Source organism: Lithobates pipiens, unplaced genomic scaffold (assembly GCF_037356315.1).
Source record: "Lithobates pipiens isolate NorthernLeopardFrog02 unplaced genomic scaffold, aLitPip1_a1.2 Scaffold_13, whole genome shotgun sequence".
In the NCBI taxonomy this organism is placed as follows: Eukaryota; Metazoa; Chordata; class Amphibia; order Anura; family Ranidae; genus Lithobates; species Lithobates pipiens.
Genome location: NW_027507718.1, coordinates 181,609,049 through 181,633,161, shown reverse-complemented (window position 1 = coordinate 181,633,161; position 24,113 = coordinate 181,609,049). Strand labels below are relative to the sequence as shown.

The 24,113-nt window shown below is 43.0% G+C and overlaps 1 protein-coding gene and 1 long non-coding RNA gene across 3 annotated transcripts in view; one reads left to right on the top strand and one right to left on the bottom strand.

Annotated features, from left to right (window-relative positions):
- The window catches only part of TPM4 (tropomyosin 4), a 106,001-nt gene extending 97,058 nt beyond the window's left edge, over positions 1 to 8,943 (bottom strand). Inside the window, exon 1 of one of the 2 annotated variants that reach the window (XM_077475950.1) lies at positions 8,729 to 8,943. In XM_077475950.1, the coding sequence (XP_077332076.1) occupies positions 8,729 to 8,842 (114 nt within the window). In that variant the 5' untranslated portion in view covers positions 8,843 to 8,943. The remainder of the gene's footprint in view (positions 1 to 8,728) is intronic. The other variant, XM_077475949.1, reaches the window with a different exon arrangement.
- Positions 1 to 24,113, top strand: part of LOC143974489 (uncharacterized) — a 144,527-nt gene that overhangs the window by 19,073 nt on the left and 101,341 nt on the right. The window contains exon 3 of the long non-coding RNA XR_013272234.1: positions 7,592 to 7,664. This is a non-coding gene — a long non-coding RNA (uncharacterized LOC143974489). The remainder of the gene's footprint in view (positions 1 to 7,591; positions 7,665 to 24,113) is intronic.

Below are 24,113 nucleotides of genomic sequence, written 5' to 3'. Positions count from 1 at the left end.
CCACAAGATTTAGGAGTGTGTCTAATGGAATGTTTGACCATTCTTCCAGAAGCGCATTTGTGAGGTCAGGCCACTGATGTGGATGAGAAGGCTTGGCTCACAGTCTCCACATGAATTCAAAGTTCATGTGTGTGTAAAGGCAGGTGTCCCAATAATTTTGGTAATATAGGGGGTTATTTATGAAAGGCAAATCCATTTTGCACTGCAAGTGCACTTGGAAGTGCAGTCCCTCTAAATCTAAGGGGTAGATTGGAAATGAGGGGAAGCTCTGCTGATTTTATGATCCAATCATGTGCAAGCTAAAATTCTGTTTTTTATTTTGCTTGCATGTCCCCCTTGGATTTACAGTGGCTTTACTTCTAGGTGCACTTGCAGAGCAAAGTGGATTTTTCTTTAGTAAATAACCCACATAGTGTATGATGGCTCTTGACAGATATTGTGTCTACATGTATCAATGAAATTACATCAAATACCCTCTAGGGCATTTAGACTGATTTGCTAAATGAGTTGCAAATTTTCACTTCCAAAAAAGTAAAGTTTCACATCAATTATCCAATCGTGTAAAGTGATTTTCTTATCTATTTATTTCATCTGTACATGACTGGATAATTTTTCCTCTTATTTACTCTTTTTTGTGTGAACATTCTCACTTCTTTTAGGAAATCAGTCTCATTTACTTTACTTTGCATGTTTCTGGTATATCAGAAGTATATGAAAGTATGTGCACACAGCTCAGTTTGCATGGAAATATGAACAACCACAATCTACAGTCATGTAAAAAAAAGGAATTATACCCCCTGGAAATTGTTGACTTTTTTCAACATATTTTAACAGGCAAACATTAGATTTTTTATTCAAACGGTGTCTACAGATACAGTTCATATGGAGTGGCTTTCAAACAATTGCTAATTTGTCCAGGACTGGCCACCCCACCAAATTCAGACCAAGATCTGACCATTTGAAGCTCAAAGAATTCTCCAAGACATCCAAAATATCCTTATAGTATCTGGAGTTTGGAGTTTGCATGTTCTCCCTGTGCCTGCGTGGGTTTCCAGGTACGCCAGTTTCCTCCCACACTCCAAAGACATGCAGGTAGTTTAATTTGCTTCTGTCCCAAATTGGCCCTAGTATATGAATGGGGACCTTGGATTGTGGGCTCCTTGAGGGTAGGGACCAATGTGAGTGTGCAATGTACAGGGATAGGGACAATTGTAGACACTCACTCAGGTTGAACTGGATGGACTGTTGTCTTTATTCAACCTTACTAACTATGTAACTATGTAATTATGTAACTATCTGCAGGTAACTTTTGCAACAGTTTGATTTCAAAGTGCATGCTTTTACAACCAAAAAGAGATTGCACCAATTTAATCTGAATGGGAGGTGTGCCAGGAAAAGCCTTTGATTTTGTCAAAAATAATTTTACAGCAAAACTATAGTTTGCCATTAAATGTATAAGCAGGCCAAAGACTTTGCCTTTTGGACCAGTATGCTGTGACTAAAGAATAAAATATAGTTTTTGTTTGCCATACTAACAGAACAATCTGAAGACAGCATTTCGGAAAAACTTCATACCAGCTGTGAAACATGATGGTGGAAATGTTATGGTTTGGGTCTCCCTGGGCAGCTTACAGTCATTTAATGTACTGTAAATTCTCATCATATCCAAGCATGCTTGATGAGAATGTGAAGCCATCTGTATGAAAAGTGAACAAAGAGGAATAATTGAAGAATTATAAACTGGCCTAGTAAAAGCTCGGTTGGAATCCCATTGACAAGTGGGGGATTTGATATGGGCAGTTTATGCAAGGAAACCCACAAATATCTTGCAACGGGAGGAATTTTGCATAAAGGAATGGTGAAAAGTTTCACCTTGTCGATGTCAGAGACTGGTGGGCAGTTATGCAAAATACCTATGGCAAGTAATTTCTCCTAAAAGGGGCTATACCTGTTTCTGCATCTGAGGGTGTACACACATTTTCCACAGTACACTATTAATAATGAATAATGAATAAATGATTGAAAAGCATTTCTCTTTTGTTCTTTTCAAGTATGCACGGTTTGAGTTAAAATCTGTTGTTTGACTGTTCAAATATGTTGAAAAAGTCTAAAAAGTCTAAAAATTTGATGGGCTGTACCTACTTTATGTAGGCAGAAGAACGCACATGACTCTTATAACTAGGGATGCACCGATACCATTTAGCGCTTTTTCAATGTGAAATGTGTAAATATATGTTAACATATAAATATTCACTAACAAAGCAAACAAAAAAAACGTTTTAATTGTTTATCGTTTATAAAATAGACAAGAGAAAAAAAGCAGGCAAATAATAATTAAATGGAGGAGAATAGGGAGTTAATTAAGGCTGATTAGAGTAAATTAAAGGGTATTCTGAGGTTAAACAGAGGAACATTTGTTCATCCCTTTGATCTTCAGATGAAGAAACAGAAATATAAAAAAGAAACAATGTTTCTTTTTATTTTAGTGTTTCAGGGCTGAGCAATGCTTTTTTTTTTTTTGACAGCTTCAATTACCAGACTTCTTTATCACAGGGGAGACCCACTGACCGCTCAAAGAGCCGAGCCTGAAAGTATCAGTTTCAGTTATCAGTGCATTTGCACGAATACCGATACTTGTGCAAATACTCGGTATTAGCACCAATACCGATACTAGTATTGGTGCAACCCTACTTATACCAGCACACATGTGTGTGCAAAATCATGTTTTTTTTTAACTCATACAAACATCAAACCTTTTTATTTAACTCAATCAATTTGAATGTGGTGGATGGAGACCAGTGATCAGAATCCTCATTACAGTGTGAATGTCAAGCTGGCTATACATTATACAATTTTCTTATACAACTTTCATTTAGATTTACCAAAACCATATACTATGAGGTCAAACCTAAACACTTTCAAATTGTATGCAGTCAGGGAGGCTCTTGAACTACATAGTTGAAGGTAAATCTAAAGGAGATTGCACAATACAAATTGTATAATGTGTACCCAGCTTTACAAATGTTTCTGCTTCTGCTGATTTGTAATCTTCCAATACACTAAACGCTATACATAAGTAAAAAATAAATGAATAGACAGACTAATAAATAGACAAATAAGCATACGTGCATTTGTTTGACATCTGTAGTCCCACATTATTTGCCATATAAATAGCAGCTCCAAAGATGTGGGGCTTAAATACATAACATAGGGTACAATAGATTATTTTGCTATATACAGTCTGGTAATGTATAGTCTAAACATATTGCTACACTTAAATGGAATTACTCTTTAGACTGAACAACTGGTAAATCCAGTTCACCCCAATGCATACACAATTACTAATCCATTATATATTAAACCCGGGAGTGATCTCACTTTTTAATGTCACTAAATCTATCTAAGGCTCCGGCATAATGCTATTTAGATTCTGCTTTGTGGTCAGTTAATTCCTGCTATTGTTCTCATGATTACGTGTGCTAAAAATTAGCTGGGTGACTTAACTTGCTGGACAGTCTTGCACAAAGATAGCTAGCTAGCCATTCTGCACAGCTGTAGTATGATCCCCAGCAATGAGGGAGATTCTTTACTGGGGGGGAACTATGCCTACTATCCATACTTCGTTCAACATCAATATGTGTTACTGAATGAAAAACTTGGCTCCTTTGAAATATAATTATTTATGACCATAGGACAGCCTTAGGCTGGCCATACATTTTCAATTCTCTTGTACAATTTTCCTTTAGATTTACCTTAAACTATGTAATGCAAGATATGAGAAAACCACCGCTCCAGGCAGGTCCACAAAGCTAAGAAACAGCTCCTCCAGGGATAGAGAAACCCAGGCAACAACATATACTTCATTCGTAATATGTAGTGCAAGAGCCTGCCTAATTGGATACAAGAGTTGTTTAGGTTTGACCTCATTTTATAGGGCTTTTGGTAAATCTAAGATCCCTTTCACACTGGGGACACGCGGCCACCTTAGCGCTAATCTGCTGCTCGTTTTAAAGGTGCTATAGCGCTGTTTAAGCGACCCTTTTCGGCCCCCAAAGAAGGAGTTAAAAACTCCCGTGTTGTGGCGATTCCAAAATGCTTTTCAGGTGCTTCGCAAGCACATACCCATTCGTTCCAATGGACAGGGCTCTAAATACAGTGTTACCAACCCACCCCAAAGATGCTGCTTTTTTAGGAACATCCTGCATGCGCACCACCTCTGTGTGAAAAGTCACACTTGAATGAATAACTATTTTTAGCACCGCTTTACTGTCATTTTAGCGGCGCTATTCGGACGCTAACGGGGCAGTTTTAACCCTCACTAGTGGTCGAAAAATGGTTAAAACCGCCCGCATGCTGGCGGTATAGCCGCGTTGCCCCATTGATTTCAATGGGCAGTAGCGGTGAAGGAGTGGTGTATACACCGCTCCTTCACCTCTCCAAAGATACTGTTAGCAGGACTTTTTTTGGCGTCCCGCCAGTGCACCACTCCAGTGTGAAAGCCCTCGGAGCTTTCACACTGGAGAGACAGCAGTGGCTCTTTCAGGGTGTTTTGCAGGTGCCATTTTTAGAGCTGTAGTGCCTGCAAAGCACCCCAGTGTGAAAGGGGCCTTAATGCTAGTTCCACTTTAGGGAGAACCTGTGGGGCAAACCTTACTTGGTGGTACTACTTACACTAGGCACATCCAGGTGCTTGTGCTCATACTTAGATGATCTCTACCTGCCAGAAGCTGCACAGCTTTCTGATTACTCTCCTGGCAAGCCACGTACCACCTTTTGTGCTACTAAACCCTAAAACAAAAATATAATATATTGCAGCTTAGCAATTCTTAGAAGAGGTGTCTGCATTAGTTTTCTTTTTTTTAGGCTTTTTTCCTTTCATTTCACTTATTGATCCTGTCAGTAAGTCTCTTATTTTTCAATCTCATTTAACAGACTAAGCTCTCCAACAATAGTGGTTGTTAGAGGGTTGAGAGAAACTATTTAACAGTGACAGGGTCGTTGCAATGGTCAGCTTTTAATAATTTCTTTAAAACTTTTATCCTAAATTAAAAAAAAAACTGCTGTAACCTTTTAAAAAATGTTGGCTGGAGTTTGTCTTTCATTTTGTAATCAAGTCCATCTAAATTTGCCAATGCATAATAAAACTACCCTCTCCTTAGATCGATAATGCTGCTGCCCAAGGGTGTCTTGGTTGCTCCTCTATCCAGATTGAAGAACGTGTGATACTAGATTATATCAAATTTTAATACTGCTTTAACTTGGGTTTGAAGATACCAGAAAAAAGTAAATCAAAAGAAACAAGCAATCACTTAGGCTGGGTTTACACCTATGCGAATTGGATGTGGGTTTCCCTGCACCCAATTCGCATAGCAGGAGAATGTGACCTGCTCTCTATGGAGCCGGTTCACATATCTCCGGGGTGGCTGCAGAGCGCACTGCACAGAAACGTTTTTTGCTCCGTTTCAGGGCCGAATTCAGGCAGAGAATCATCCCTGATTCGTCCCTGAACTGGAGAACAGGGACACACTGCGTTCCTGTGCAATCTGAAGCCGGTTCCCGTGTGAGCCGAGCCTTAAGCTGGCCATAGATGGATTGAAATTCACCTGGTTCATCAGGGACAAGCCAAATTTTGATCCATCTATGGCCGTTCCTGTTCATTAGAAATCAATCTAATGATTGACTTCTTATGAATGGGCTTGTTGGAAAAGGCTGCTTTCACACTGGGGCGGGAGCAGCGTCGGCGGTAAAGCGCCGCTATTTTTAGCGGCGATTTACCGTCGTTTTAGCGCCGGTGTGCGGGCGCTAGCGGGGTGGTTTTAACCCCCGCTAGCGGCCGAAAAGGGGTTAAACCCGCCTGCAAAGCGCCGCCGCAGCGGCGCTTTGCCGGCGGTATTGCCGCGGTGTCCCGTTGATTTCAATGGGTAGGAGCGGTATAGGAGCGGTGAATATACCGCTCCTTCACCGCTGCAAAGATGCGGCTAGCAGGACTTTTTTCACCGTCCTGCCAGCGCATCGCTCCAGTGTGAAAGCCCTCCGGCCTTTTTTTCAGGCGTTACGCAGGCGCTATTTTTAGCGCTGTAACGCCTGAATACAGCCCCAGTGTGAAAGCAGCCAAATTCTGCTTCAATCAGCGCATCCAGCCAATGGGCTGCAGTGCTGATCAGTGTATTCTGATGGAGGGGGAATCCCGTGACCAGAATAAAATGACACATCAGGGAGGGTTCCTGTATTCACCTCGGATGTGCGGATGGGGGAATTTGTTCAGTATTTCTCATTCAGCCTGTATGGCCAGCTTTAGAAATGTCTACTTGTAGAATATGAGCTAATTTAGAAGGTACAACCCCCCACCACTTCCCTTTAATAAGTCAATTAAGTATTGTAAGGGTCCTTTCACATTCTGATCAGGTCCACCTGTCGGTTTCTCAGGCAGACTTGTAAGGAAGCTCCATGCAGCCCAATGGACAGGAGGAAGTAAATGGACTTGTGTCCGTTTATCCCCGCCTCCCTCCAAGTCTGTCCAGGTCCAGAAACAAAAATGTAAAAAGGACTTCATCCTTTTCCATTTATGTGGATCTATGTGATGGATGTGTGGTAGCCTGATGTAAATGGACAGAGGAGTCTGTTTACATCTGGCTGCCCATCGAGCAGGTCCCCCATGTCAGCCTGACTCAAATTGAATGGGCACTGATATAAAAAAAACTGCCACACGTTCAGTTCAGATCCAATTCAGCATGGGATCTGCCAACAGATGTGAATGGAGCCCAAACTTTTGTTGAATAAATTGCTGAGCATTCAGAAAATTACAGTATTTTGCAAATTCTGTAGTAACACAAAGCACTGAATATAAAATATAATTACTTTATCAGAGATAGAACAGAAAAGAATCCATTATATTTCCCCTTCCTTGATTTAGTTTTATTACAAAAGCTTTACTGTTTTCAATCTAAATAAAGGTTTTAAAACCTAAGCCTGGCACAGACATTTTGTGGCTGAACGATATCATGGGTTGTCTATCATCCTCATATTCAGAAACGGGCACATCTGTGCAGCAGTAAAATCAATCCACCACATCCCCTGTTTTATTATGGAATTCCTTGAGTTGGTTGGATCACATTGCAGAGATTTGAGCATTTGGCCTAGAATCAACATTTAGCTCTTGCCTGAGCTTTCATACCAAATAAGGAAGGGAATTTGCTATTTCAGTGTCAAATAGGCATAAACTAAATAATGTAATCTACAATCAGACAAAAAAAAATAAAGCAGGATCACTTGATATGCATGGGTGGACCCAGGAAATCTCGGAAAAATAACTAATGGGCAGAAAAGGGTTAAAATGAAATTCCACCGTGCTGCTATTTCACCTTTTATGTGCAGCAAAGTCCAGACATTCATTCGGCATGAAGAAGTGTCTTGTTACACACTTTCTAAGCCGCATATATGTATATATACCATATATTGATATATAGGTTGGACTTGGTATCTTTTTTCGACCTCATCTACTATGTACATATGGGGGATTTTTTCTTTAAAGTACAAAGAAAAAGGTTTCCTTTCTGTGATAATACTGTTAACAGCACATTTCTTCCAGCAGCACTGGAGGGGAGCACTAATGAACCTCAAATTCAGGATGGAATGTCAGGAATATCACAGGAACAATGCTAAAGGTATTTGTAATGTTTTCTTTTTAAGAACTGGAGCACCAAAGAGTAGACATCTCCCCCTTGCCTCGAAAAATGTTTTGCAGTAAAGCCTTTACGTGAATTTCACATATCTTATTTTGCTGTATGACGACTATATTTATCAGGCATGGTTTTATAATCACTGGTCACCTAATTATTGATAATATGATAAAAAAACATGTTTCTGTTTCATTTACAGTGTCCATGTTATTGACTGTTTTATCTTCCCCTTGATGAAATGTGTTACCTGGTAAAATCTTTGCACCTTGCATTCTCTGCATTCAATACGACCCATAACTAGACCCATTTTAGAAGGTACAATAGATTTTGCTGGGCATTTGGACGTTACTTTAATAATGCACCTAGTCATAGACCATGAACTTGATATTAGGAGATTTTAACCCTTTAAAGTCCACATTTTTCAATGCGTTAACGTGACTCAAAATGTGCTCTACCAATTGGTGGAGCAGAACGTTAAACGGTTAATAAGAAAAAGTTGGACAATTAGAAGCAGAGAACGTGGTGTGGGTCATTTTACTGGGTGAGAATGTGTTTTTTTAAGTTGTTACTTTATCAGTATTAAAAAAATGTCTTCACATATTGCTCCTAAATGTGTCTGCATTTTTCACATTTATACTAAACACCTTGCTTAGTGGGTGACTATAGTCAGCTTTTTTTCAGTGCCATACTTTAGATATCTGATTAGTTCAGATCAATTAATAGAGTAGAGTACACAAAATGTTCCTGTATGTGGCATTGAGTGGATGACCAAAAAGACAAAAAAAAAATTAAAATATTAAAACGAACCCCCATGTAAGGCCTGCTCAATTCTCTATAACTGACTCCGCTCAACATGCAGAATCTCATTCTAATTGTCCATGTTAACATTTTCAATCTCAGGCACCCTAAAACTTTAGCATCTTATACAAACAAGTCAATTGATGATTGACTTGTACATTTTGATAGGCTTAAGATAGGTTTAAAGTATTACAACAGCTGTTGATAAACATATCTGCTGTCAGCGGTTATCTATTTCACTGCAAAGATACCTGTTTGCACTTGTCCTCAGCTGCCTTCTTATCTGCTTCAGCTTGCTCTGCTCTGTCTATGGCATTCTCCTTATCCAGCTTCAGCATCTGCATCTTCTTCTTAATTGCTTCCATCCTGGTTGGCTAGTTAGCAGTCTGGCCGCAGAAATGAAACAAGGAGGACCTGATGCAGGAGAAGGTTCTCTCAACTGAGCAGAGCACAACTGAAGGAGAACACTCGACAGGCAGCTTTAAACTTACAAAGAATATCATTGGATGCTTTAGTCCCCTGAGACACCACAAGACTTTCACTTGCATCCTTTCCAAGCAGAGACTTGGACTTGATTCAACTACCAAATCCACAGCCCTAACCCAATCACCTTATTTGGGATTGATTTTGCTATAAAGGAGAGAAGAAAAGATTTGGTTTCCATTTTTAACTTTCTGACAACACCAACAACGCTGACAAATGAACACATGCCACAGATAAGACTTATTAGCATATCTGGGTATATTTGTACAGTGTAATCAGCTGCCCTTTTCAAAGAGAAGTGATGCCATGCCACCAAGTGGCATGAACAAAAGCTAATTGTACAAACATATCGCAGGCTATACTGATGTATTTAATGTTTAACTTTTTTTCACATTTTGTAGTAGTTCTTCAGGTGGGTATATACACGTATTTATGTCTATATTTTTTATACATTATACTTTTTTTTTTGTTTTTTAAACACAAATTTAGGACAGTAACACTTTTCCATACTATATGAAAAAATCCAGAGAACGTTTTTTTCCAAGAAAATAGAAGACAAATTATAATGTACAACTTATTTAGTTTCGTAAAACGCATTTCTGTTTTAATAATTTTTATTGGGTTTTCAAGACTGAACAAAATGAGCACCAATTTCGATAAAACACATTTCAAACTCACCTTCAAATAAAGGCATACAGAAGAGATAAAAGGATTCTGAATAATCATACTAAAAACAAATTTCTGTACTTTAGGGATGTAATAAAATGACCTGCTATTCAAAATATTGTTTCGTAATATTTTACTGTACATCCATAAGCAGTAGAGTACAAAACCTGTGCTCAAGCTTATTCAGAATAATGGATAAACAATAACACCATACCATACCATAACATAACATAACATAATAACATTGCAAAAGAGAAAAAAAAACTAACATAACCAGACTGTCAGCAGTTACATGTATAATAACTGCATAGACAGGTAAATACGCAGAACTTTTTTTTTTTTACTTTATAGACAATTATTTTAGGCATGAATAAGAGCAATACTTTTTGCACAGGCCATTTCCAGACAGTTATGTCATTGACTTTCTACCTAGTTGTGTATTCTGAGGCATTTTACACAAAACATAAATCTAACAAGCAATACAGAGATATACAAAATAACACTGTATTAACTGTTTTAAAGGGCACCTTTAATCTTTAAGAAAATAGAATTATGGGGTGTGGAGACTAAGGCCGCGTACACACGCGCGGACTGTTCGCCCAACTTTGTCCGTCAAACAGTTTCGGCAAACAGTCCGCTCAAAATTAGCATGGACGGACATGGCCACACACGACGAACGAACAGTTTGCTGAAACCGTGCGCGATGACATGAACGGCACGTACGACGGGACGAAAAATACGACGTCCTATACACTGCATTATAACTTTCGGCGTGAAAATCCTTTCTGAGCATGCGCGCAACTTTGTTTGACGAACAAGCCTACACACGAGCGGACTGTTCGCTGAAACAAGGTTTCAGCGGACAGTTTTACGGAATTTCCGAAAAACCTTGTCCGTCAAACTGTCCGCTGAAACTGTCCGCTGAAAGCCCACACACGAGCGGACTGTCCGCCCAAACACTGTTCAGCAGACAAAGTTGGGCGAACAGTCCGCCCGTGTGTACGCGGCCAAAGTGTTTAGTTTAATCCAACTCTAGAAGGTACCATCCCCATAATGTAACTATACAAAAACCATGAAATTGCGTGGGACTTACGTTCTGTATACGTAGAATATATATATATATTCCTAGAACATACAGGGATATACAATTTACTATTGACATAAACACATGTGCACACAAACACACCACAATTTAACCACTTGCCTACCAGGCATTTACACCCCCTTCCTGTGCAAGCCATTTTTCAGCTTTCAGAGTTGTTGCACTTTGAATGACAATTGCGAGGTCGTGCTACACTGTACCCAAACAATTTTTTTTATAATTTTCTTCACACAAATATAGCTTTCTTTTGGTGCTATTTAATCACTGCTGGGTTTTTATTTTTTACAAAAAAAAAGACCAACCATTTTGAAAAAAAAAAGTTTTTTACTTTTTTCTGTCAGTAAAGTTTGTAACTAAGTAATTTTTTGCCTTCACTGATGTGCGCTGATGAGGTGGCACCGATGGGTACTGATAGGCTGAACTGGTGGGCATTGATGAGGTGGCACTTATGGGCACTGAAGAGGTGGCACTTATGGGCACTAATGAGGTGGCACTGATGAGGAGGCACTAATATGCCACACTTATGGACACTAATAGGTGGCACTGATGAGCACTGATAGGCGGCACTGATAGGTGGTACTGATGGACACTAATAGGCGGCACTGGTGGACACTGCTAGGTTGCACTGCTGGGCACTGAGAGGCGGCACTTATGGGCACTAATGAGGTGGCACTGATGAGGAGGCACTAATATGCCACACTTATGGACACTAATAGGTGGCACTGATGAGCACTGATAGGCGGCACTGATAGGTGGTACTGATGGACACTAATAGGCGGCATTGGTGGACACTGCTAGGTTGCACTGCTGGGCACTGAGAGGCGGCATGGATAGGCAATACTGATGGGCACTGATGGGCATTGATGGCTGGCACTCATGGCCGACACTGATGGGCATTGATCGACAGCAGTGATGGGCATTGATGGGCAGCACTGATAGGTGGCACTGATTGCCAACACTGACTAGCATCGCTAATGGGCACTGATTGGTGACACTTATGGGCACTGATTGCTGCCACTAGTGGGCACTGATTTCTGGCATCGGTGGCCAATGGTGGGCACTGATTGGTGACACTGTATTGCTATATTGTAATCAGGGCACTGATTATCAGTGCCCTGATTACATTGCTAGATGTCCTTCTGCGTGGAAATGCCACTGATCGGCTCTCCTCGCCACACACTCTGTCAGTGTGAGGCGAGGAGAGGCGATTTCCGGCATCTCCGTGTTTTCCATGTGACCGGCTGTGATTAGACACAACCGATCACATGGTTAAAGAGCCGCGGACGCGACTATTTACAGAGATTGGGGTCGTGCCTCACAACGCCGGAGCAGCGATGATCTCATGCACGCGGGAGCCGCCACTAACGGCATATCGCCGTTAGCAGCGGCATGCCCAGTGTGCCTGCGCGCTGCTGTCTACGGTGCATGCGTCACCTGGGGCATGCTGGGACATCCCCCGGTGACCCCACCCCATGCCTATATAAGTCGTTGCGCACCGAGTACACAGCATTACAGTGGGAGAGAGCGTCATGTCAACATCGGAAGAAAAAAACAGGGAAGAAGATGACGGAAGAGACCCGCCACTGCTAGCAAAAGAGCAACAAAGAGGAGAAGATAGCGGAGGAGCCCGGGAGAAGAATCGGAGAGCGGGAGAAGAGGCTGGGGAGCGGGAGAAGAACCGGAGACTAGGAGAGAAGGCCGGAGAGCGGGAGAAGAGGCTGGAGAGAGCGGAGGAGTTGTAAGAGACCTCCAAAGGCGGAAGAAACCCCCCGGGGCTGCCTAATAAATTATCGTATTTATCGGCGTATAACGTGCACCGGCATATAACACGCACCCCAAGTTTAGGAGGGAATTTTAAGGGAAAAAACGTTTAGGAGGGAAGTTTAAGGAAAATAACTTACATCTAAATGCCCAACAATGCAGCCTTCCCAGTGTCCCTATGTAGTCTTCCCAGTGTCCATATGCAGCCTTGTGTCATTGCAGTCTTCCCAGTGTCCATATGCATCCTTGTGTCATTGCAGCCTTCCCAGTGTCCATATGCAGCCTTGTGTCATTGCAGCCTCTCCAGTGTCCTTGCAGCCTTTGTTAAAATTGGCGCCAATCGGAGGAGAGGAGCAATCGCTGCCGACATACACAAAGCCGAGAGTACTTCGGCTAGACTCGGCTCTGCTCACAGTCAGGGGCGGGACTGCGTGAGGAGCCGAGTCTAGCCGAGGTACACTCGGCTTTGTGTATCTTGGCTCTGCTCACTCCTCTCCTCTCACAATCAGTGGAGATGGGCGGGACTGCGAGAGGAGCCAAGTCTAGCCGAAGTACACTCGGCTTTGTGTATCTCGGCTCCACTCGCTCCTCTCATCACAATCAGCGGAAATCGGTGGGGATCGGTGTATAACTCACACCCACGATTTTCTCCTGATTTTAAGGGGAAAAAAGTGCGTGTTAGAGTTCCGGCGGGAAGATTTAAAACATGTTCTATTTCTAAGTCAGATGAAGCCCACACAAGATCGGAATGTCCAACGGCATCGTTCCTTCAGACCTATTCCACCAGAAAGTTCGGTCGTGTGTACGCGGCAAAACACTACCCTGTTTCCAGACCAACAATGCTGCTGTCCAAAGGTGTCCTTTGCTTTGGCCCTTGCTCCTCCATTCAAAGTAATGACAGGGTGGGTGTTACTGGCCAGATGACCAGGTGAAAATAAAGTGATAAAAAAGATAAAACAAAAAACAAATGCAGCCACCACAATTAAGGATTGGTAGACTACAATATTATACATTTTTGTTTTGTTTAATACCACTTTAAGAACACCAGTAAGATTAGCAAGGATGTTACAGTGCTTAAGCAGATACCTTCTCAGTAGCTAGGCATGCACCCTTTTGATGGCTTTACCATATGTGTTGGTGTCCCCTTACATGAACAGAGGTTTCAACAAATTTAAGGATTAAGCTGTTGGGACTGAAGACTTGAAGTCAGTGTGTTACTGGCAGATTCAAACTTCAGCCCGACTTTCATTTATATAATCATTTTAATCCAATGTATAATACTTTTAGTGCTGCTGGCTCATTTCTACTTATTAGACCTCTTCCTTTAGAGAGACTGATTTGTGGACTCCCATAGAATACTGTATCCTTCTCTGTTTTTGTTTTGAAATGTTCAGCGATTTCCTAAAGTAAATGGTGAAGTTTTAGGTAGTCCCAGTCCTTAAAATATCATATATTGGAAGCCTTTTTATTTTTAAATCTGCAGCTTTAGCTAAAATAATACCATCCACCTGCCATTAAAGTCCTTTATGCCCAATTTAAAAGGGCCAAAGGGCCATAATTCACATAAGCTGTATGGAGGGCGGCATCTAAATCAGCTTTTTTTATTTTTTTATTTTTGCAGTTAAAGCTGAACTCCGGATGCCATCTTAATTGAAAGTTACATTGGTGCAGCTTGACGCTACTACATACTACAGCGATTACCCTCATGTTTCTGGTCCTGTGCTTTTTTTTTTTTCAATGGTTACAAGACAAATTTGATTTGGAAAAGTGATAATCAGGACACTAATGCCCCATTTCTCCACCATGTACAACCAGAGAACACCTTGTATTCATTGAAGAAATACAAGGCATACCTTGAATGCCAGCAATGTCGTATGAGCACCGCCCTGGGGTTAATATGCAGTATGGCAGACACAGGACCCAGAAGATTGCAGCGATCAGTGTAGTAGCTTCAACTCCTACAGTGATTGTCAGCTTCCACAGCAGTCCATCAGGAATGAAATATGCATACTTACAATGGTCCAAACTGGACCAATGTAACCATGCAATTAAGATCATACCTGTATACTACTGCTATATCCCACTCTCATGTCAGGCGATAATGAAACAATAGACATGGTATTGCAATGCTTTCTGGAAAGTGGCATTCAGTTCTGAGCAAAAACAGCAAAAATTAACTTTAATTTTTTGGTCTTGGCAATAAAAACCCTCAGCATTGATTTTGGTATTAACAATAATAACCTGGTCCCTTTCACTGGTATCAGTGGCAGCAGTTTTAGACTCTCCCTCATCATTAGTGTTAGTGATAGTGGCAGCAATATTAAACCTCTCCTACCTTGATGTTAGTGGCAGCATTGATAAAACACCTTCTTAACTAATGGCAGTGTTCGTAAAAATGCCTCCCCTTCATTGGTGCTAGTGTCAGTAAAAATATACCATCCTTAACTGGTAGTAGTGACAGTGGCAGCAGTAATAAACCACCCCTCCACTGATGTCAGCGGAAGCAATAACAACCCTCTTCACTGGTGGCAGTGGATTCAATTTTACACCCTACATTCTCGGAATGGAGAGTACACACTGAGAAGCAACATGCAAGAGTGCCCACATGTAGATGGAAAGTGGCTGCAGGAGATTAATAGTGCAGATAAGAAGCCAACTAGAACAAAAATAAAATTTGAGTACTCACTGTAAAATCCTTTTCTTTTCTAAATATCTTTTTTTTTTTTAAACGTCTTGGGCATACTCAGGTTTGGAGACACAAAAGAACAAAAATTAAAACAGTAAAAGCAAGACTAATGCCACGTACACACGGTCGGAGAATCCGTGGGAATGCGTCTTATCGGACTGTGTCGTCAGATAATCCGACTGTGTGTGGTATGCATCGGACTGATTCCGTCCGAATCTCCGTCGGACCCAATTTTCCAACATGTTGGAACTATTTCCCGACCAACTGGGCCGGTCGGACGTAATCCGATCATGTGTAGAGAATTTTGATCGGACCAAGTGCCACGCATGCTCAGATCAAATTCCTACATCAAAGCTATTGGCTACTAGCCTGAATGTAGTCCCATCGTAACGAAATTACGTCATCACGTTCTGAAAGATCTGATTTTTTGACAACTTAGTCCGACCGTGTGTATGCAACAGTTTCGGACACAATCCGTCAGACTAAATCTGATGGACAAAATCCGACGGATTTGGTTTGCAGAATCTCCAACCGTGTGTACAGGGGCTTAAACATCCTTAAACTACCAAGAGTTGTACACTCAGTCCAGCTATGCAAATTGGGGTACAGAAGTTTTTCCAGGTAATCATTAATGGCAAACACAATAACGAGATGCCCTCCCTCCCAGAACCTAGTCACGCAGGAAATCATCCACCCGGTGTGGCAGAGACATAAAGTTCTACCACTTAAGGAGGAACAAATTTCATAGCCTGACACTCATTAGTCATCCAGAGAATCTGCATTAGTAACTGAAGACTCTATCCAGATATTCCACATTTTATGGAACTTCATAGCACACCCCCTAGACAGATAAGTGGCCTTGTACAATGGTAGGGCTGCATTAATTAAACGTTTCCAGAAATTAGTGGATGGTGCAATAGGAGATTTCCACTTGAGCACAAAGGCCTTGCAGGCACAATATAGTAGTGATCCTAGAAGGGTTTGGACTGCCCGGCGATTTGCCAGAGGTTCTACAAGTTCCAACAGGCACTCCTCTACCGTCAGCGGGACTTGGACAGTGGTAGCTGTTAGCCCTTGTACACACGGTTGGATATTCCGACGGAAAACGTCCGTTTGGACCGTGTTGTCAGATAATCTGACCGTGTGTGGGCTTTTTCCGTCGGAATGTCCGACCAACAAAGTTTGAGAGCTGGATATAAAATTTTCCGACAACATGATCCAATCGGACTTCGTCCGATCGTTTGTAGAGAATTCCGATCAGACAAAGTGCCATGCATGCTCAGATCAAATTAAGAGACCAAAGCTATTGGCTACTAGCCTCTACATAGTCCCGTTGTACGCAACAAACGTCACCATGTTCCGAACAACATGGATTTTCCGACAACTTTGTCTGACCGTGTGTATGCAACACCAGTTTCGAACAAAATCCGTCGGAAAAAATCCAATGGATTTTGTGGTCGGAATGTCCAACTGTGTGTACAAGGGCTTAGAATAAATGTGGTGACCTCATTCCAAAAGGAGTTTACTTGTGAACAGGTTCAGAAAACATGCATGAAGTCCACTGAGGGTGCGGTGCATCGCCAACAGGAATCTGGAATATTTGGGTATATTTTATGTAGTCGTGCGGGTGTCAAATACACTCTATGTATGATTTAATTGATTAAGTCTGTCCCTTGCAGAGACCAATTGTAAGAAGGGGTATATCCACAGCTTCTCCCAATCCTCTGAATCCATTGTAGGTAAGTCCTCAACCCATCTGGCCCTGAGGGTTTCAAGTCCCCTATGTACATTAGGTAGTAATGCACTGTATATAGTGGACAAAGGCTTAATCATAGATTCGTCTCTGAGCAAGTCCTCCAGATTCAAAATATAGAAAGCCATTTGCGAGTTCTTGAATTGAGTATTAAAAGCATGCCTACGTTGCAGAAATCTAAACAGATGCTAGTTTGGTAAATCATACTTTTGCCTCAACTCGTCAAAAGTCTAAAGCTGGCCACCTGTGCATATCTGATCAGTGGTGGCTGGTGCTAAAAATGTTTGGGGGGTGCAAACAAACTGAAAAATTCTAAAAAAAAACATCAATTGCAGCCTCACTGCGCCCATCAATTGCAGCCACTGTGCCATCAAATGCCACCACTCTGCCCATAAAACGCAGCCACTGTGCCCATAAATTGCAGCCACTGTGCCCATCAAATGCTGCCACTGTGCCATCAAATGTTGCCACTGTGCCCATCAAATGCCACCACTGTGCCATCAAACACAGCCACTGTGCCTATCAAATGCAGCCACTGTGCCATAAAACGCAGTCACTGTACCCATCAAAAGCTGCCACTGTGCCCATCAAACACAGCCACTGTGCCCATCAAACACAGCCACTGTGCCCATCAAACCCAGCCACTATGCCCATTAAACGCTTCCACTGTGCCCATCAAATGCTGCCACTGTGCCCATCAAACACAGCCACTGTGCCTATCAAATGCAGCCACTGTGCCATAAAACGCAGCCACTGTACCCATCAAAAGCTGCCACTGTGCCCATCAAACACAGCCACTGTGCCCATCAAACCCAGCCACTATGCCCATCAAACGCTTCCACTGTGCCCATCAAATGCTGCCTCTGTGCCCATCGAATGCTCTCACTGTGCCCATCGAATACCGCCACTGTGCCATCAAATGCTGCCACTGTGCCCATCTATTGCTGCCACTGTGCCATCAAATTCTGCCACTGTGCCATTGAATGCCGCCACTGTGCCATCGAATGCCGCCACTGTGACCCCTGCCCACTCAACGTCTGCCTTGCACTTACCTTGTCTCGGTGGGGCAGTGGGTGACGGCGGCGAACAGTGTCCTCCATGCGTCTCCTCCCATTCTCTCCTCCTGATAGATGTCCAATCACAGCACCTGTCGTTTCAGCCAATTAGGTGATGGGTAACAGACCGGGGCACCTGATTGGTGGATAGGCGGTTCAGTGTTAGGAAAATAAATAGGATAAACGTTCTTTGTAGGCATCGTATAGCTGCAATAGTTTAGGTGCAATTAAGATTGCATACGCTCTATACCATTCACCAGGGAAGCCGTCCGGCTCAGGTGTTTTACCACTGGGGAATGAACAAATAGCCACTTCTATTTCCTCAGCCATTAAATCCTTCTCCAAGAACTCCAAATTAGACTGTGAAAGAGTAGGTAAATGCAGAGATTGCAAATATTCTCTAAGCGTCTCCTCCGACCAACCAGGGACCGCTGTATAGAGATTCTCGTAGAAGGACCTAAATTCATGCAACATTTGCTCAGAGTCAAATTTCACCCGCCCATCAGGGCTGAAAATTTCAGATACTATTGTTTGCATTTTACTTTCTGTGATAAGATTCACCAAGAGTTTGCCATTCTTGTCCCCAGACTTGAAAATCCTTCCCGCCGATGTATTGGGAGTTAGGTGTGTCGCTGTGTCGAGCTGTAGAGACAAGGCTCTTCTCGCATCTGCTAATTGGCTAAAATCATCAGGAGTTGGGGAGGCAGAAAATGCTTCAGCAGCCCTAGACTCATCCTGCTCAAACTGTTGAACCCGAAAAGACATTTCAGAGCGGATTGCTTTAAGTGTCAAGATGTACGCATGTTGGATTCGAAGTCGGCTGGGGTAAAGCATGCTGTATTTAATATTTTTATCACAAAGCCATTTAAGGACATCATTTCCTCCTCATCTGTAGGTTGGCCGAGAAATCAGAGAAAAGGAGAATTGAGGTATTACCGTATTTGAGTGCAGGGTGTTTGCGAGCTTCAGAAAGGATCTTATCCCTGCCTCGGTAATTGAGAAACTGGACCAAAAAGGGTCTAGGGATGTTTCCAGGAATGGCTCGGCCCATGGGCACATAATAGGCTCTTTGAACCACGTAGGTAGGGGGGACATCTGTGAATCCCAGTAGGTTTTTAAAGATTTAAAGAAGTCTTCTGCAACATTATTTCATCATAGCCGGTTTTCAGCATCATCCGATTTTGCAAAAAAGGTCGGCACTATGCGTTGCAACTCAGCAATGGAGGTAACACGGGTGGTAGTAAGATCTTCGTAGCAGATATTCTAGACTCAAACTCCGTCATTCTCCCCCTTACTTTGTCCAGATTGTTTTGTGTAAGGTTGCACTCTTCAGCAAGATGATCTATGCGCATCAACAGTGAGGTTCTACTCTGTTCAATCGTGGCCAGGATCATAGTTGTACTATCTTGAGACAAGGGGGTTGATTTTGCCGCCACTGGAACCTCCCTAGGATTAATTTGCAATTCGGCCAGCAAGTCCTGAAGCCTCCCAACTAAGGCCGCGTACACACGAGAGGATTGTCCGTCCAACTAAGTCCGTCAGACAATTTGACAGACAGTCCGTCCTACTTTTGAATGAACGGACTTGACCACACACGACGAACAGACAGTCCGCTGAAAGCTTGCGCGATGACGTGTACGGCACGTACGACGGGACTAGAAATTCGACGTCCAATACACTGCAATGCAACCTTCGGCCGTGTAAATCCTTTCTGAGCATGCGCCATACTTAGTCCGTCAAACTAGCCTACTCACGAGCGGACTGTCCGCTGAAACCAAGTTTGGATGGACAATATTACGGAAATTCCGAAAGACTTAGTCCGCCAGACTGTCCGCTGAAAAAGTCCGCTGAAGCCCACACACGAGCGGTTTGTCCGCTGAAACACGTTTCAGCGGACTAAGTTGGACGGACGATCCTCTCGTGTGTACGCGGCCTAAGATGGCGTCCAGCCGAGGTGAAGGGGCAGCTGCAACTGATGTGGTGTATATTGCTTGGCAGCCTTAGAGTTCTTTTTCTTTGAGGACATCTGCCCCAAGCACTCCACAGAGAGGGGTTACTAGGGAGGAGAGCAGCCTGTGTCCATGGATGCGCTGGTGAGGAAAGTAGGAGTACCAAGATGGTGGCTGGTACTAGGCCCCAATAAACCACGGCCGAGGTGGACACTCAGCTGTGACTCCACAACCCCTAATTCCACTGCAGGGATGTGGGTAAGAGGAAAAGGCAGTGCAGTCCGTGCATCAGGGCCCAGGATGAAAGAGGCTCAGGCAGGTTAGGGAAGCAGAGGATGGTAAGATGGCGGCCATCACTAGGCCCCGATAGGCCATGTCCAGATTTACAGTCCGTTGCAGCCTAAAAAGGTCTGGATATCACCGTGGGCAGACAGTAACCCCTCTCAATATCTGTCCCAGGGCTAGGCAGGGGATGTGGAGGAACAATCTGGGTGTTTTTTTTCTTCTCCAACACATCCGCTGCTGCTCACATCAGGACACGCCCCACCTTTTATGGATATCTTAAAGGGTCACTAAAATTCTTAGACTGCTAGGTCATAATGCTCTCTACATGAAAAATTGGCACAATAAAACAACTGTTAGCCAGAACAGGATAACCCTGGCTACTACCAGCATGCCTCACTTTTGTAGCAAAAGACAGAGAGCATGATCATAAAACACAGAGGGGTGGGAGCTGTGTCTCTCAATGGACTCCAGGAAAAGGTTTTCACAGTGCATACAAAACCCTATTTTTTCTTAGACTGCCAAGACTTCCAAAAGTAGTCCAACTTGTAGTTCACACTGGGGCGGTTTTCAGGAGCTTTAGTGCTATAAATAGCCTCTGCTAAGCACCTGAAAACTTTCCTCTCATTTATTGCAGTGTGACTTTTCAGCAGTGCGCTTGCAGGATGTTACCAAAAGTCCCGCAAGCAACATCTTTGGAGCGGGTTGGGAGAGCTGTATTTAGCACTCCAAAAACACCCTGGCCATTGCAATTAATGGACAGCACTTCCAAAGCACCTTAAAAGGGCTGCAAAAAGGGAGTTTTTAACCCTTATAAAACTGGGTTAAATCTGCCCCGCTAGCGGGCGAAAAGCACATCAAAAGCGCTGCTAAAACGAGCGGCGCTTTAGCACTAATGGCGGGTGCTGTCAGTGTGAAAGGGGTCTAATGGGTACAAAGAATGACAGAAACCTGGGAATTGCCTGCAGCTGAAAACAGACATCAGATCAGGCTGAAACATCCACCTGGTAAAATCTACAAAACATGTAAATGAAGATCAGGTGGCAGCCTTGCAATCAGGGAAACAGCTGCATGATGCCAAAAAGCCCAAGAAGGGCTCACAGGCCTTGTAGAGTCTTGAAGGAAAGGGTGGAACCCAATGCTGGAAACTATAGGCAAACATTTTATAAGGGACCCTTTGTCAAACATAAAAAAATATAATTAAACAACAACCTATTTATCACAGTCATGTAGCACAGGCCTTAAGATACATTATACAGTATCTCACAAAAGTGAGTACACCACCCACATTTTATTATATATTTTCATATGACAACACTGAAGAAATTACACTTTGCTACAATGTAAAGTAGTGAGTGTACAGCTTTTATAACCGTGTAAATGTGCTGTCCCCTCAAAATAACTCAACACACAGTCATATCATCCAGCAGTTTAACTGGACAGGTTCCACTCAGAACAGGCCTCACCATGGTCGACCAAAGAAGTTGAGTACACGTGCTTAGCGTCATATCCAGAGGTGGTCTTTGGGAAATAGACATATGAGTGCTGCCAGCATTGATGCAGAGGTTGAAGGGGTGGGAGGTCAGCCTGTCAGTGCTCAGACCATACGCTGCACACTGCATCAAATTGGTCTGCACATCCTAGAAGAAAGCCTCTTCAAAATATGATGCACAAAAAAACCTGAAAAAGTTTGCTGAAGACAAGCAGATCAAGGACATGGATTACTGGAACCATGTCCTGTGGTCTGATGAGACCAAGATAAATTTATTTGGTTCAGATGGAGTCAAGCGTGTGTGGCAGCAACGGGATGAGGAGTACAAAGACAAGTGTGTCTTGCCTACAGTCAAGCATGGTGGTGGGAGTGTCATGGTCTTGGGCTGAATGCGTGCTGCTGGCACTGGGGTGCTACAGTTAATTGAGGGAACCATGAATGCCAACATGTACTGTAGCATACTGAAGAAGAGCATGATCCCCTCCCTTCGGAGACTGGGCCGCAGGGCAGTATTCCAACATGAAAACAACCCCAAACACACCTCCAAGATGATCACTGCCTTGCTAAAGAAGTGAAGGATCATGGTGATGGACTGGCCAAGCATGTCTCCTAAACCCTATTGAGCACCTGTGGTGTAGTGGGTAGCTCTCTCACCTAGCAGTAAGAAGGGTTGCTGGTTTGAATCCCAACCACGACACTACCTGCCTGGAGTTTGCATGTTCTCCCTGTGCCTGCGTGGGTTTCCTCCGGGTACTCCGGTTTCCTCCCACAAGCCAAAGACATGCAGGTAGGTTAATTGGCTTCTGTCCAAAATTGGCCCTAGTATATGAATGGGGACCTTGGATTGTGGGCTCCTTGAGGGTAGGGACCAATGTGAGTGTGCAATGTACAGGGATAGGGACAATTGTATACACTCAGGTTGAACTGGATGGACGGGTGTCTTTATTCAACCTTACTAACTATGAAACTATGAAACACCTGTGGGGCATCCTCAAATGAATGGTGGAAGAGTGTAAGGTCTCTAACATCCACCAGCTACGTCATGTCGTCATGGAGGAGTGGAAGAGGACTCCAGTGGCAACCTGTGCAGCTCTGGTGAACACCATGCCCAAGGTTAAGGCAGTGCTGGAAAATAATGGTGGCCACACAAAATATTTACACTTTGGGCCCAATGTCGACATTTTCACTTGGGGTGTATTCACTTTTGTTGCAGGCGGTTTAGACATTAAAGTGGTTGTAAACTCTTTATAACCACTTTTGCCTACAGGTAAGCTTATAATAAGGCTTACCTGTAAGTACCGTGAATTTCTCCTAAACTTGCACAGTTTAGGAGATATTCACTGTATCCGCATGTGCTAACGTCATCGGCACATGCGAACTGAAGAAACGGCTCGTTCGTGCCGTTTCTTCAGCTGCTGTGCTGTGACCGGCGGCTCCCACGCACATGCACAGGAGTGATGTCATCGTGGTTCCGGCTAATCACATGCAGGATAATAATTTTCCTTTACGTTGTTGGACAGTAGAAGGAGGAAGGCTATCTTGCATTAGTGATCAATAGAAAGCATTCTCCCTTACTTTAAGGAAGATTGTTTCTTTATGTTGCTGGACAGAAGAAAGAAGACTGCACCCCTACCTTGGTGGTCAGTAGGAGGTAAAATTCACCACATGTGTGTGGTCAGTTGAAAGAGGGCTGACTCTTTCCATTGGTGGTCAATAGTGGGAAGAATGCACAATTAGGTTACTAGTCAGCAGGAGGAAAAACCGCTCCCTTACGTTGCTAGTCAGTGGAAGAAAAAATGCTTCCTTGTATTGGTGATTGTATGGAAGAAGTATTCCTACTTATTTTAAGGAAGAATGCTCCCTTACATGGGTGTTCAGTTGAAGGAAGAATCCTTTCTTTTGTTGGTGGTCAGTAGGAGAAGAAAGCTCTCCTATATGTGTGGCCCGTTGAAAGAGGTACACCCCTTTATGTTTGTGGTCCATAGAAGGCAGAACGCTCCTTTCCATTAGTGTGGTTAGTAGAAGTAAGTGGGCTGACAGGACAAAATCCCCAGCAACAGAATTAATTAATATGTAGAGCAGAGTACATTTTAAAGAGGCATTCTTTCTTTGCTGGCAGGGTTAGCAACAGTTGATTTCCTGCAGCGTTTTTATCGGTGATGGAGTAGCAGCGGCAAATCTATCTTGACAGCAAGGAAGTGACACATAGAGCTAGGCAAGTATTGCTTCTAGTCTGCGTGACATTTTCCCTTGGGAAGTAGCGATGACCCGAATGTGCGTAGATTTGATATGAGGGGCGTTGGCTGAACAGTTAAAAGAATGTTCGAACAGTCTCAGAACCCCATTGAAATCTATATGGGACAAACTGTGCAAATAAATTTTGCCTATTTTTATAGCTTATAAGAAA